The 16320-nt window shown below is 45.3% G+C and overlaps 1 protein-coding gene across 3 annotated transcripts in view; it reads right to left on the reverse strand.

Moving 5' to 3' along the window:
• Positions 1-16007, reverse strand: part of CREB3L2 (cAMP responsive element binding protein 3 like 2) — a 109930-nt gene extending 93923 nt beyond the window's left edge. For 2 of the 3 annotated variants that reach the window (XR_003516433.2, XM_027573698.2), the window contains exon 1: positions 15172-15704. Coding sequence is in view for 1 of the 3 variants with exons in the window: in XM_027573698.2 (XP_027429499.1) it covers positions 15172-15273 (102 nt within the window). In the remaining 2 variants the exon portion in view is untranslated. Of the gene's footprint in view, positions 1-15171; positions 15705-15743 lie in introns of those variants that run through there. The other variant, XM_027573699.2, reaches the window with a different exon arrangement.
• Positions 16008-16320: the final 313 nt, after the last annotated feature.

The raw sequence follows: 16320 nt of genomic DNA on the forward strand, positions 1-16320 counted from the left end.
GGGGTTGTGCTCAGCCATGTCAAAGGTCCCTATGAGATCTAAGATCCTCTAAGTTTGGAAAAGTGTTATTTTGTAGTGAGGCAGACTGCTGCTTGGCCACTTGGTATTCATCCTGTCCTCCCTCCTCACCACCAGGCATGCCCATCTTGTTCAGAGTAGCAAGGTGTCTGGCTAAACCACTCACCTTCCTGGATGCTCTGTGACAGGGAGGGATAGCCAGCAAAACCCTGCTGGGACCACAGAGCAAGCCTTGGCTTTTCTAATACAGGTACTACCCCCTTTTGCTTTGCCCTCCCATTTTCTTCCTGCCAGGGAAGCTGACGTAATGCTGGAGGTGATGCAGTCATCTTGCAGTCATGAGGCAATGCCCAGGAGGACAAAGGTCTACCTGCTAAAGATGGCAGAATGAAAACGTGAGACAATCCTGAGACCCACTGGCACTGTTCAGCCACTACACTGGTCCTGGAAAGCCTAACTCAGGACTTCTTGGTTCGTAAAGCTACGTTCATAAAACAAACTAATGTTTAATAGTGTATTTTGAAGCTAAGGGACATATACAGTTCCAATCCTGAAACTTTAGTTCTTGTTCTTTTTTGTTTTTTGTTTTTTGTTTTGAGAAGCAAATTTGGCACAGGTAATAGTTTCTCAAAAGGGCAAGGAAGAAAAATAAAGCTAACTACCAAGATATTTTTCTTTTGGTTGGCAAATACCAAAGAACAAACTTGTCATCAAAGTCGTCTACATCTCATGAAAAACCAACAAAGGGCTAACCAGTCCACCAGTGGACCAGCTGCTTTGCAGTAATGCAGCTCCACAGAGAAGAACCATCGGGTAACTCATTCAAATTTGTTAGCTTCTACAGCTAAGGATTTTCTCCCATTGGCATTCAGCCCCATTACCAGCAATTTAGTGATGTTGTTGTTGTTATTTAAAATAAAGACATACAACTTCCGGAGAGAGTGGAGATTTGGGCACAGGTTTCTAGCAGCTCCCCCACAAAGCCCTACTGAAATTGCCAAAATAATAACAAGGTCTTATGGGAGGGGGTCCATTCACATGCCGGAATCTCTGGAACGTCTATCAGATAAGATGCTGGCTAGTCCAGATAAAAGGCAGGCAGAGAAGACCGACTTAGAATCTGCTTCCCAAGAACGCAGGCTCAGGGCAGGTTCTGTCGCTCAATTGTCCTTACATCAACTACTCTGGAAGGTCAAAGGCCGTATGCAGTCAGGCCATGGGTCAGAAAGAGAGCCAGTGGCTTATATGCCAGTTGCTGTGACTTATCAACAGCATTTAAATTGCTCTGCCCAGGAAGGGGACAAGCAGAAAGCCCTTCAGGTTTCTCCCCTGTGCTACAGCTGGGCCCCACAGGGCTCCCCCTTCCCACTCTCATGCTAATGGATTCCTCAGCATCTCACAATTAGCCCCAGAAACATTATTCATGTTAGAAAAACACTGCAAATGATCTTAATATCCTCTCATAAATAGTTGCTTCAGGGGATGGCAGGGACAGCGAAGGGGCCAGACCCCCTTGCCTTCCCTCTTGCAACTTGAGAAATGTTAACACCTGCCACCAATCCATCCCCCAAAACCTCCAAACAATTTCAGTTCTGCAGAAGCAGGTGCCTGAAAAATCCAACTGTGAATTTAGTCATGCAAATCAATACCAGGCCTTCACCCTAAAAAGATTCAGATAGGAACTAAAAAAAGTTAAGGTTCTTTATCCCCCGCCAAATGTCTAGTCACAATCAGGCCATATTAGGGTGAAGGGGGTCGAAGGTACAAACTTCCAGTGATAAGACAAACAGGTTCTGGCTGTGTGACGTACAAGATGATGACTATAGTTAACAGCACTGTATTATATATTTGAAAGTGGCTAAGAGAGTAGATCTTATAAGCTCTCATCACAAGAAAAAGAATTTGTAACTATGTGAGGTGACAGATGTTAATTAAACTTACTGTGGTGGTCGTTTTGAATATATACACATATCACATCATTATGTTGCACGCCTTAAACTTATACAATGCAACGTTAGATATCAATTATATCTCAATAAAACTGGAGAAAGTACATACATACATACATACATATAATGAGGTCACATTAGAGGCTTTATTCTGTTTTTTTTTCCCCTGACGTTTAAAACTCAGCAAGGATTTTCTTCCTCTACATCCCTGAAATTACTGAAGTTAAAAAAAAAAAAAAAAAAAAGGAGTACAGACAACTAGTATCTCCTACGCAGTGGCCATACACCAGGCACAGAGATAGACACATTATTCATATCATGTCACTCATCCTTGCTCATGGCCTTGTGAACTAGCCTCGGAAGGGTATCCGAAGTAGGGAATGCTAGCACCAGACTAAGCCCAGAGTCATGGATTCAACTCAAGCAGCGAATATTTTACTGAATAACTGTGCTGTGCTCAGCACTGTTCTGGTAGCTTCCCAACCAGTGTGCCTATAAGGAGTGCCCCAAGCAGAGGATGGAGTTGACAGAGCCCGGGGGCCGTGAGCCGCCTCACCCACTGCTTCGGGGCACCCCGCAGATAACATCATTGTCCGTGAGTGCCAGGCCAACAAGGCTTGGAAGCACTGAATAAATAATTACTTGCTGGCGATAAGGGCTATGAAGTGCGTGCTGACCCCAAATCCCTGCCTTTTCTACTGACACCCTGTCCCCCCAGTGGTTGAGCCATCAGCAGACATCAGGGCCTTCAGAGTCCCACACCAGAAAGAGGAAGTGTGGGAATAAGAAAGCTGAACAGAACATTCATCATGCTCAGTTACTCAACCATCCCACCTCTCAGCTGGGCCAGGCTTAATTTCAGTTTCCTCCTATAACTGTGTATTTAAATCAGAAGGAAACACTGGTTTTCGACCCACCTCATGTTCCGAATATGTAAACACAGCTGAAACACCAAATGGTTTTCTGGCTGCTATTTTTCTGCTTCTCGTTCTCATCACACACGAAAATGCCCTCGTTCAAGACTTCTGGGGTTGGTGGGCACCTTCAGAGAAAACGCAATGCCCTGGAGGCCAGGGTGGGGAGCAGGTTTGTGTCCACCTGGGCTCGGTCATCCTCAGCCCGGAGCGCCAGGCTTCCAGCACCTCCCAAACGTGGGTCACGGACTGCCAAGAGCCCTGGAAGGAAAACTTGCAAATCCAGAGCAAAACCGGAAAAACAACCCCTGGCCGGGCCTCAGAAACAAATACCATCTCAGGCTAGGAAGTCAGAAGTCACAGCTACAAAGCTGGGCTTTGGGCACTCTGGTTACAAAAAAATACGGATTTCCCCCAGTCAATCCCACCCTCCTTTCCAAACAGTGCCTACACCATTTGCAAACAGAAAATCGGGGGTGGGAGAAATACCACATTTTAACTTTTTAATTGTATTCTACTGAAATCCATAGGTCTGCTCCTAAATTGTTTGGAGTAAGTTTTTATTAAAACAAAAGAAAAAACTGCCTATACACACACATATACACACACATTTAAGGCCCCTGTGGGCCAATTTGGCCTCTTGTTGGACTACAAAAGGGAACCTTGTCTGTGACTAATTTTATTTATTTTTATTTAAATTCCAATAGCCAACATATTTAAAAAAATAAAAAAGTTAATATCAAAAGCTGCCACAGGTAACCCCAGCCTATGAATCCATATTCCAAAGTTCGTAGCACTGGGATGTCGACAGTGGGGTAGGTTGCACGTGCTGCGGGGAGGGCAGAGGGTGTATAGGAATTCACTGTACCTTCTGGTCCATTTTGCTGTGAACCTAAAGCTATTCTAAAAAAATTAAATCTATTTTTTTTTTTAAGTTTGTACACGTAGGTGCTTCCAGCGCACAAGACATTTAGTTACTGAAATCATGGGATGAAAAAAATCAGCCATTTCCCGGTCAGCCAAGAGACCACTCAACCCACACTGCAGCTGAACTTCGGGGGTGGTTCCCAAACTTGGTGTCTCCTCACAGGTGGCTGAGAAGGACCGCCAGCTTCCTCCCTGGGCAGCAGGGGAAGTGGAATTCTCCTTCCTCCCCGCCCCCTCTTCCTTTGGCCCTCCGGCACCGGCCCTCAGTCCTGGCTGCAGAGCGCCCCCTCCCATGCCTGTTCCTCGGGGCTGAGGGAGATGGCAGCACAGTAGAGAACAAAGGTAGGAGCCGGCCCCAGCATGCAGGGGACACATAGGGGGCCGGGGGAGGGCCGCAGGATGTCCCGCCAGAGTCCCCTTTATAGGTTCCAAAACCCAGGCACTGCGTGTAGCTGCACATTTTCTTTGAAGCTGCATCATTTATTTGAATGTTCCTTCCACTGGAAAACCCTCAGGCTCCTATTCCTATAACAAAACCATTGGTCCTCACCTGCCCCTATTATTATATCATACAAAAATGGAGGCAATTAGCTTATTTTTTTTTCCTGTTGCATATTGTTGATGTATCTGTGATCAAACCCATATTTGGCCATCAGTGGGCCTACCCAATACTTTCTTCATGGGGAGAGTCAGAAGAAATAGAGAAAGGAAGTCTCAAATCTTACAGGCATTTGGCAAACCCCAACACTCTCATACAGATGTCAGAGTCCAGAGGCCAGTCTTTTACATGCCCCAAAGCCAGAAGTGGCACGTGCACAAAGGGACACATGCACAAACTCGGTCGCCAACCAGAAGGACATACAGGGACAGATGGACTCAGCCTGGAGAGAATGAAGGAAGTACCCTCAGAAAACGGCATGGGCACCGTGACAGTCTCCAAGGCCAATATTAAGGATTGCTTTCAGGTTTGTACGAAAACAAAGGAAAGAAAGAGACAGTGTTGTCTAGATTACCCACCATGCCTCTTTACTCCTAGTTCCTGTCTGTCTGCCTTCGGCTTCTGCCTGGAAGCCAGGTCTCGGCTCCCGAAGCACAAGGCTGCGGAGTGTGCCACGGGCTCAGACCATGGGGAGGCCACTGTAGCCCCGAGACACAGGTACTATCCTCAGCCGACATGCATGTAGTCCTTGAAGCTAGGTGAAGTGCACACTCAGCCTTTATTTATATTAACCACTCTCTAGCAACGCTCTCTTCTCTTGGATCCTGTGATGGGATTTTCCTGGATTTTCTACACATTTTCCTGTCGGTTCTTTCTGAGTCCCATCTGCAGATGCCTGGCCCCCCGCCCACACTTCTAGGGCCCCCAGGGCTCCATCCTTGGCCTTCCCCTCACTCTTCACTCTCACCTACCCTCCCTGAACCAGCTTCTGCGGGCTATGGGCTTCGTTGATCCCCACCAGACTTTTAGCATCCCCAGTCTACACCTCCAGACCAGACCTTTCTCCAAACTCCAAACCCAAGTTCCCAAATGCCTTTGAAGTAGAGCTCCTGGATGTTCCATGAACACATCAGACTCACTATGTGGGAAAGTGAAGTCATTATTTTCCCCACCAAACTCATTCCTCCTCTCAATTTCCCCTTTCAGGTCACTTGAAGCATGGCCAACTCAGTCTGCCACTTCAGAAAACGGGAGGTCTCCCATGCCCCCTCCCATCCCCCAAGGTCACCAAGTCTCCCAGTCCAGCTCTTAGCCCCTGCTTGATTCATGTGCTCCTCTCTGGCAGGTTCAAGGCCCTATGGTGTCTTGTTCAACCTCATGGATGAAAAAGCCAGCCACAGATCATCTTGCCACCGTTAATTTTACCCTCCAATCCGTCCTTCATAACCACTAGGGTTTCCTTTCTAAAACACATTTTTGTTCCTCTGCCTCTCTTCTTAAAAGCCCTAACAGCCTCCTACTCCACTGCCCACAAAAGAACATCCAAATGGTTAACAAGGCATGCAGATCTTTTAGGATCTTATATCTCCCAACACCCCCACAGAGTACTCTCAAAGTACATAAAACTATTTGGGATTTCTAGAATCAACCATGACATTTTACACATTCCAACTCTCTACTTGCTATTCCCACTGCCTAGAGAACTCCTATTTATACGTCAGGACCCGCTGTAAATATCACCTGCTCTGTGATGTGTTCCCAAACTCTTCACCTCCTTTGGAATTGTGATTCCATCCTCTGTACTCCAGAAATACTTTGAATACAGTTCTAATGCAAAATGTACACCAGGTATTTAATGACTTGTTTATATAGCTTCCTTCCCACTCAACTAGGAGAGCTACAAGGTCAAGAATGTATATCCTCCTGCCTAGAACATGCACAGGTTTAGAAAAGCAGTTCATTAAGTTCCTCAAATTGGAGGAAGGACCAGCTATGAGAGATGTTTCCCCAGGATGCATGGACAGGAAGCCATGGGAAGGACGGAGTTAATATTTCAACCTTTACAATGCTATGATTGGTAACCTTGGATTTGAATTTCTGTTTAACACAATTGGCCAGTGAGAAAGCACTTTCATCACAAATCCTTATTTCCTCCAAGTTTTCTAAAAACATCACCCTATCAGTTTGAATCCTGCAGGCTCTTTCTCAGCCAAAAGGAATTTCCCTTTAAACAAAAACTATTCAGACATTTCCAAGATATGAAATGTTAAAAACCAGGATTTTCCACTCAGACAACTAGGAAACTGTTTGTGGATTTTTTTTCCCCAGACTCTTCTTATTTGCCAAGAAGTCTGAAGTAGATTTTTTTTTTTTTTCTGATGTTAAAAAAATGTTTCCTACCTCTGTGCCTCTCTGTTTTTCCATTCTTTATTTTGTCTGGGTTTTACTGAAGCAAGGTCTTAAGTCAGGAAAGAGAGGCTACAGAGTGCAACACAACATCTGCCAACTGAGTTGCCTCAATGATATAAGCAATCAACTAAACTTCTTGTTGGTATTTTATATCATTTTTTAAAGCTGAGAGCCTTTCAAAGGTAGGAGCATGATACCCAGAACAGAACTATGGGGTTAAAAGAAATTTGGGGGCCATGTGATACAAGTGCAGTATTTTACAGCCAGATAAAGGGAGACCCAGAATGTCAAGTAACTTGCAACACAACGAGTTCACACAACAAAATGACAAAGCTCTTCAGTAATGTCAGCACAGTTTAGGTAAATAAATTACTCCAGAACAGAGCAATTCAGAGGCAGGCAGTTCAACGTGAGGCAATTGCAACTGAGCTTGACAGCAGCTATACACAACAGCAGAGTATATGGCACATGATTCTAAGAAGTTATGTCTGATTTTTGCATTGACCTTCCATGCAGTCCTAGAAAAATTTAGACATACCACCCCAGAACACCACACAGTGTTTCCCAAACCCAAAGAATAAGCACAATCCCAGCCAAAACATAGCTTGCATCTGATGGGTGACACTGACTCTAAAAGTGTCCCAGTAATGACCTGTGAGCTGCTCATGGGTCTATACTATAGGAGAGCTGAGTCAGTAAACATTGCCCGAGATAAATGAGGTACAGTGATAAAGGGGGTTCAAAGTTTCCCCTACTCCTTTTAGAGTGATGCGTCATGAAGATTCAAGGATTATCCAGTCAGAGCTTTTCCAGAGCGAATGAGGGCCCAAAAGAAGCTTGGGTCATACCAAAGAGCTCCCACTTTCCGTCAAGAGACAGATAATAGATACAAAGATCTGAGAACCAGCTGTATTGAAGGTGACACAGGAGCCCGGGGGAGCATAAAGAAAGAACACAAGGCCAAGTACCTAACGCTCACATTTAATAGGTGGCAAGGAAGCCAGTGAAGAAGGAAAAGCTGAGCCCACCAGACCGTCATGGAAGCCAAAGCAAGAACGAGTATGAGATGACCTTGTATTCAATGCTGCCAAATTACTTCCATGAGGCCTAGCAGGTAAGGACAGAGAAGAGACTGGATACAGTGGTTAGAGAGAAGTTGGAGGACCTTCTAGCAACAGTGGGAACCAGAACTGACAGGGTGCAGAAGTACGTGGAAAGGAAGGAAATGCAGGCAGTAGGTATTGACTACTTGTTTGAGAAAACCTGGCAGTAAACAAGAGAGAAAAAAAAATGGGCAAGAGGGGGCAACAGCATCTGGCAAACATGTGTTCAAGGCAGAGACCTGTGTTTACAGCAGAAGGTAGAAGCTGGGGAGGGCAGGAAATGAAGAAGTGTGAGAGAGACTAATAACAGGCCCCCGTGCTTCCTGAGTGATGTCAGACTCCTGAGGTCGGGGCATCTTTTCCCCAGAGAAAAGACAGTTAACTCAGGGGAGACGGTGGAAAAGCGTGTCTATTACGGGCCAAGCAGTGACATGTAAGGTAACTTGCCCAAGGTCACTAGAGAACCAGTGGCCCTTGACGCTGAATCTGCCTGGCTCCAAAGCCCACCCTTTCCACCATGCTGCCCTCCACTCCACACTGGTGGAGACCAGGGTTCGATTGTTCGAAATTCACCCACACTCCCACCTTGTTCTCTATAAACTAAACAAGAAAAGACATTGACACTGAATTACCCAGGTCGCTTTCACACTAAATTTTCAGATTTCCGGAAGCATTTACAAGAATTCAGAGTTTAAAAAATATATTAACAAAAGAGGTCGAGGCCAGCAAGCTTATCCATTCTCCAAGACTGCCTCACTCCACTTAATTAGGCATCAAGCAATTATTTTCTATCTCTGAGCATCCCGCACTTGGCTAAGCATCATGGGAATACAGAAAGCCAAAGTCATGTCCCCTGTCCTCAAGGAACTTGTGTTCCAGCTGAGCAAATGCTGTACTGATCTAGGCCTCAGATTCTCGGTGGATAAAATCGGTAGATAAAACAGGCTAATGCGTCCTATGTGCCTCACAGATGACCTATAGGATTCGATTACAGGGAAAATCGAGGTCACTTAGAATTTCATTTGAAAGAGACGGAGAGCATATGATGAGCAGCAAGGGAGAGGAACAGGCTCAAAGTTGACCCAAAGATCGTGGGTCTCATCATTTTCTTCCAATCCTGACTCTGCACCGACAGGGAACATGAACACTCCCCTCTTCCATAAAATTACTCACTTGGACAATTCAGACATCCGACAGCTGTGGGCTCAAAACCCTACTAAATGCCCCACCAAGGCCTACGGCCATTTGCCCCAAGACAGCAAACAGGTCAGAGCCATGCCAGGCTTAGGCAGGCAGCTCAAGATGCCAAGAGGCACACACGGGCTTATCAATACGTGAATGGCCACAAGCAACTGAAAAAAACAGCTTCTTTTAAAACTGACATTCCGCTTTCTACCTGCTGATTTGAGATTGTGTGGACCTCGAACTAAACAAGTCATTCTTTTCTTGCATGATAAGCATGATTACAGGCTTAGTGAGTTACCTCTGGCCCCAATATCTGACCCTGATACAGACAGGTCAGATAATATAGTTAATTCTACGTTTCCTAGTCAGTGGGTTGGGACACCGCAGCACACCCTCCCTGACAGCCTTTGTGTGCATTTCAGAGAGGCATTTCAGAGGCCCGTTCTGTCTCCATAGTCTTCCTTCACTGGGCGCTATTAGCACAGCTAAATAACACTCTTAGAGCTCTGCAAGTGGCACAGGACTTGGGTTGATCTTTTGTTTCCAAGGCTAATTATTGTGGATTTTAAAACATTTTCCATTTGCTAGCCCATCTCTGTGAGGAAAACAGCCATTGGTCAAACAAACACACTAAAGAAAGGACTGCCAACTTGGACTATTTTTCTAATGATCATTACAATCATGCTGATTGAGCCACCAATAGCTCCTCAATCCCCAAATGATTAATCTGAGCCAATCATGCAAATCCCTTTCCAGCCATTGGTTTTAAAATGGTCAACCGACCCAATCCTTGCTGAGGAAGCACAAAGAGAAATGAGCTGGTGGGTTTCTGAAAAAAGTTTCTTCCATCCTAAAAAGGGACACAGGAAGATTCAACCTCTTTTTCTTCTGGATATTTTTTTTTTTAAGATTTTATTTATTTATTTGACAGAGAGAGAGACAGCAGAGACAGAGAAAGAGGGAACACAAGCAGAGGGAGTGGGAGACAGAGAAGCAGGCTTCCCACTGAGCAGGGGGCCCAGTGCTGAGCTCGATCCCAGGACCCTGAGTTCATGACCTGAGCCAAAGGCAGACGCTTAGCGACCGAGCCACCCAGGCGCCCCCTTTCCTCTGGATATTGTCATTTTGAATCCAACACCCGAAACTCATCTGGGAATGAGCTGTTTTCTGGCTGCATCCAACCCAAAGATGAAATCTGCACGTAGATGGATGGCATTTAGAGGAGTTGCTGAGGGTACCTGGGTGGCTCAGTCAGGGCCTGCTCCGTGGAGAGCCTGCTTCTCCCTCTCCTGCTCCCCCTGCTTGCTTTATCTCTCTCTCTGTCAAAAGTAAATTTTTAAAAGATTTTATTTATTTATTTGACAGAGAGAGAGAGAGCACAAGCAGGGGGAGTGGCAGAAGGAGAGGGAGAAGCAGCCTCCCCGCTGAGCAGGGAACCCCATGTGGGGCTTGATCCCAGGATTCTGGGATCATGACCTGAGCTGAAGGCAGACCTTAACCGACTGAGCCACCCAGGCGTCCCAGTAAATAAAACGTTTAAAAAAATAGATAGATAGATAGATAGATAGATAGATAGATAGATAGATAGATAGAGTTGCCGAATCAGTCAAACAAGGAGCTATACTTCTAGGCCTCTTACGACATGACATAATAATTTCCTTATTGTATAAAAAGTCTGAATCAGTTTCACTTACAGCTGCAAACATTATAATTTAATTCAATTATTAATCTAGAGGCAATGCCTCATTTGTTGCAAGAGCAACTTCACATCAGACCACCCTGCTTCCATAGAATGTTATTATTTGGGAGTCTTTCAAGAAAGAGGGCAAGTACAAAACTCAGTGCTGTCCTCTCATCTTTCAGGGCTGTGTGGAGTCTACCTTCCCCCAACCTGGGTTATCACCATGAGAACAATTTCAGACACAAAAATATAATAGGTCAAAGAAATTTCATCAAGCCATTGAAAATCCTTCAGATCACAGATAAATTAGCAACACAGGTACCTGGCTGCCTGATGAATAAGGTCCACATATATGGAGTAGAAGACCACTGCGCACTCCCTCCACTCCCCTACAACCAATAGGTATTGCCTTAAGTTCTCCATTTAGAGATTCACCCTTCTGAGCTGAAGTAATTACTGTTAAATATAAATGCCCATTTAGGGTCATAGGTTTAGCCTTACTAACAGTTAAATATTCAGTGTAAGCTCATCAGATCTTTCGTGAGAGCAAAATTTAGGATGGGGAGTTAGAAAGGGAATACAATTACAGTGAGTACTTGGGGCCCAAGAAGGGAGGAAAACGTGAAAGGTGAAGTGAGGGCCTTGAAGACAAAGTATACTTGCTTTGCAATTCTCCTACTAGAACTCATTACTCATCCTTCAGTTTGTAGAGATCAGGTGACAAGTAATGATCTTCTCAAGCCAGGAGGGGCCCAGGTTCCCCCTCAGAACCTGGCCCGGGCCAACAACAGGAGTTGTCTCCAAGGTGGAACACCGACCCAAAAGCTTCAGTGTCCCATCGGAGCCACATGAGTTGCGGGGCCAGCCAGGAGGAAGGAGGAAGCCAGGAATCTCACCAGCCTGTGAAATTAGCCAACTTCACCCCGGCATCAGGGATAGATGTGGAAGCCAGATGACCTTTGCATCCGGATACCGGGCAGGTCGAACATCCCCTTAACTCTCTACCTTCCACTGTCTGGAATTGGTCATTTCACTTTAAGCACCAACTAGATATAAAATTTTAGTGCATAACCACTAAATAACCTTACAAAGTATTGGATTCATATGAATAGCATTGAAAACAAGCAGAACGTCTGTCATTATCTTTGTGAAGACTTCACAGTTCCTACTGTAGAGCTTTTTTTTTTTTTTACAAAGAATAAAATCATTGCAGGGAGCCTGGATGGCTCAGTCGTTAAGCGTCTGCCTTCGGCTCAGGTCATGATCCCGGGGTCCTGGGATCGAGCCCCACATTGGGCTCCCTGCTCAGTAGGGAGCCTGCTTCTCCCTCTCCCACTCCCCCTGCTTGTGTTCCCTCTCTCACTGTCTCTCTCTCTGTCAAATAAATAAATAAAATCTTTAAAAAAATAAAGTCATTGCAAAAATTTTAAAAAAATCCCTATTTTCCAGATCATTAAACTGAGATATAAGAAAGTTACCACGATCATAAAGTTTATCAGACCCAAACTCAGAGTTAATCCTCCATTCTTAGAGCCCCTTTCCACCAAGCACTCCTGCTTCCTCCTCTCTTCACCCAAGGCCTCCACTGACTTGGGAAGTGTTGAACTTTAATGGAGCACCAGATCCCCCCTTCCCCTAGAGAGACTCAAGCTAAAATTACTTCTAGTCCAGTGTTACATGGTGCCTTTAAGCTTTAATTTTACATTTTCTAAATACATTCAGGAGGTAAAAATTAGAACAGTACAAAAGGGATAGTGTATAAATAACTCCCCCACCCTTGCTCCCTCTCTTGACCTCCAATCCCCAGGTTCCCTTGCGAGAAACAATCATCCATTTCTTGAGCATCCTTCTGAATATGAACTGTGTATATAGAAGTAGGTAAAATGCATAGCCTGTTTTGCTCTTTAAATTACAAAAATCCCACAATGAATTCCCAGAAATGTAATTTGCATAGAATCTTAGAGGAACACAACATATGTGTTAGAAATGCCCAACATCCAGGCAGGTTTGGGGTAAGGAACAAGGTTTCTCACAATGATTTCAAACCAGAAAAGAGACATACGCCGCATTTTTAGATCCACCACCTTTTCTAAACCCACTTTTAGCCTGTACATACTCCAGAAACAACAGCGTTCGTAAAAGTACTACTCACTGATTTAAAATAATATATTGTCATCTGTACGGAAACTATTTTTTAAGCTTCAAGAGGAAGCCCAAAGCTCTCACAAGTCAGGACCTAATGAGCAAGTGCATATTCATTCTATCCACGTACTTCATTATTTTGTAGACTTCCATCCTGTCCCTTCTAAGCCTTTGTCCTTCTGAACCAAGAAGTCTTCTTCCCAACTAACCAAAAGAGAAAAACATTGCTCCTGATGGTTCACAGAAGTCACCAGAGACGGTACAATCCCAGCCTCAGGCGATCTGAACCTTCTATGTTTTTAAAATCAGGCAGGTGACAGGTTTTGCTAAAACAGGGCATTAGCAATCATGCATGTGCTAACTAAATCCCTATTTAGACCTGGAGGTCAGGCTATTCCACATTTTGGACGAATAGCAATAATAACCAGCTCTGCAACTGGATACCTAACAGAGTTTAAGAAACAGATGGGAAAGTTATCTATTTTCAAATCTCTGCCAAACTCCCCTTAGTTTAGAAGGAATATAATCCAGTCGTCTGTGCTACTAAATCCAATACCTCTTTCAACACTAATTCATATACACAGTGTGTTGGCAATGACTTGTAGCAATGATGAGTGGCATTTTATATGAGTGAGCTTCCCAGAGGAGAGACACATCCCTAAGTGGTAGACATAAAAGTCGTTTAAAAAAAATAAAGTTAGAAGAAAAATAATCACACATCACTTCTTCATCACAATAACCAAAAAACTGAGCCCTTAATACCAAAAGGAATGTAAGGTCTCTACCCCTGAAACTGTGCATAAAGATCTTCATTAAAGCCAGCCCAAACTGTTCTGTCTCGACTTAATGTCATAGTCACAGGTAGCATTTCAAATCCTAGTCCATGATCTCACAAATGCAAGTCACAAATGCAAGAAAGGGAATGTGTATGCCTGCGTATAATTCGTGCCACTAGCTGAAAGACAATCCCAAAGCTGTGGCATCACTGCGGCTGGGTGAGACATTTTCACAGTATGTTTAAGAACAAAAGAGAAGAACTGCCCCCCCCATACACACAAATGGTTAAAATGCAGCCCATGTCAGCAGAAACACCTGGAGCACCCAATTACCAGAAGATATTTGAGGACCAATGTGCTCTAAGTTCTGTACTGACAACAGGAAGCACATCTGGGCCCTCAGTCCAAATGCAGCCCACGTGGTCTCCTCAGGGAAAGCCTCAGTAAGCAAAACCCAGATCGCACTACACATCTGGCTTTTGCCCCAGCACGAACTACCACTCCCTCTCCGCCGGGCACTCTGCATTTTTTCAACAAGCCATTCTCAGCCATCACAAGTGCCTTGGTGGGAATCACAGGGGGGCCTCATCCCATTTCCCAAAATAACGTCAACCAGAGGCAAAGGCCAAGGAGGTGGAGCCTACGGGCCATTTTGCAAAAGTTTCAAATATCCTGGCACTGACCCCCTTAAAAAAATCATGAAAGGCAAACAGGCAAGCTTCTTGTTTTCTCATTAGTGTTCACTCTCTCTCTCTCTGTCTCTCTCTCTCTCATTACAAACTGAATTTATAAGAAACAAAAAAACAGATCTCACATAAAATCATATTAACATTGCTGGCTGTTGGAAACAGAATTTCATTTTGCAAATTTAATAGCCAAAATTTGAAATTGAAACTTATAAAAGAAATGTGCAGTATTCCTGTTACAGTTCAGTCCCCAACGAGGTCCTTGAGGCGTAAGACTGAACAAAGAACTGGTGAGCCGTCCCACCTTCTCCAAAGCTTTTCTGAAATATGGAACTGCCTCAGATTTTCCATACTCTGCTGATCTTCCCTCTGAAGAGAGAGAAAGCAGATTTCTTGGCTGTACAGTTAAAGAAACCAAATAACGTACTCTCTCTCCTAATATCAAAGGGGCTTTCCAAAACACACACGCGCGCGCGCGCGCGCACACACACACACGTGTATTTCCTGAAATATAAACAAAAGAGAGAATATGACAACGAAGGAAAGAAAATGCCACTTTGTTTAGTTTTTTAAAACCTTCCCACAAAATCAGTAGCAAACCCAACAGCGGCATATTTTTCCCCACTATCTCCCCTTATTCCCCACCATCTCCCCCTTCTGCCTACAGTACTGACAGCAAGAGCAAATGATATTGCAGGTGTGAAAACGACTCGGGAAGAGAGTATAAATTGCCAAAGAAATACAAACTGTCATTACTATTACTGAAACTTTAAAAGGGCCAGCGGCCCACATTTATCCGTTCGGATCGAAAAACCACACCTCTCCCTAGATCCTCACTCCGGGCATGCCTGCCTCTTCCCAAGTACTTCTTTCCCAGGTCCCTGTCCCTAGCTATACTCCCCCCTTGCAAGCCGCGCCTTTCCCGCCCCGCCGAGTCCTCACCGTGTGGTACATAAGAGCCTCGGTTTCCCCGGGCTCTGACAGCTCGCTCAGCTTGCGGTCCCACTGCAGGACGCTCTGCTCCCCGCTCTCCAGCACCTCCATGCTGGTCCGAAGGACGCTGGGCCGAGGATGCTGAGGGCAGGAGGGGAGCGGGCAGAGCCGCCTCGGAGGCTAAGGTCCGGCTCCGCGGGGTGTGTGCGCGTGTGTGCGTGTGTGCGCGTGTGCGTGAAGCTTATGCACTTAGAAAGGAAAAACGTTCTCTGCTCTGCCTGAGGGAGAACTGCCAAGGGCTCCCGTCCGGTGTCCTCGGAAGTCTGAGAACTGCCGGGAGAGACAGGCTGTCCAGGGATCTGGCTGAAGGCTGGGGGGGTGAGGGGGGTTAAAGCAGGGCGCGCATCCAAAATGAAGGCAGGAGATCAGCTCTCATCCCAAGAAAATCCCTTCGCAATAAGCCCACTTTCCACTATCGCTCCAAACACAAACTTTGTGACTTCCCAGGGCTCCTCAGTTCTGCTCCAGGACCCAGCTATGACTCCACCTCCCTCTAGGGCAGAGACCAATCGGATACTCACCTCGCCCGCCCTATCCAATCAGAAGTCTGGCTTTCCGCCCCGTCCCGCCCGGAAAGGCTGGACAGCGGGAAGTCTCTGCCCAGGCTTTGGAATGTGGGCGGGGAGCTCCTTTGGCGTCACCGGGGAACTCCTTCTGCCAGAGCGCAACCAGCCACCGCTCTCTGAGGCAGCGGACCAATGGAGTGCTTGAGTCTGGGAGTGATGGACTGGAAGCGTGGCCAATGATAAAAGGGCGCCTGGGAGGAACAGCCAATCAAATAGCGACAAGAATACATTTCATAGAGAAGGAGGGGTGCACTCGGTACCTTCCCTTAGAATCCACAAAAGTTAGCGCGAGCTTCTGGAAGGGAAGGGAGCCGCTGTGTGGGCAGATTTATATACTGTATTAAATATTATATATTTATATATGGTCTTAAATATCTTCTTAATGTAGATTAGCTCATTTGAGTTTCGAGATTTTTTTTTAAAAAGTGAGTTACATATTCACAAATATAAATATTCCCCATTGTGTGTAAATTTGTATTAGCACAGTTCTAGCAAATTGTCAGTTTGTTCCTCACATTTTCGCCCTAGTTCG

This window comes from Zalophus californianus, chromosome 12, assembly GCF_009762305.2.
Source record: "Zalophus californianus isolate mZalCal1 chromosome 12, mZalCal1.pri.v2, whole genome shotgun sequence".
In the NCBI taxonomy this organism is placed as follows: Eukaryota; Metazoa; Chordata; class Mammalia; order Carnivora; family Otariidae; genus Zalophus; species Zalophus californianus.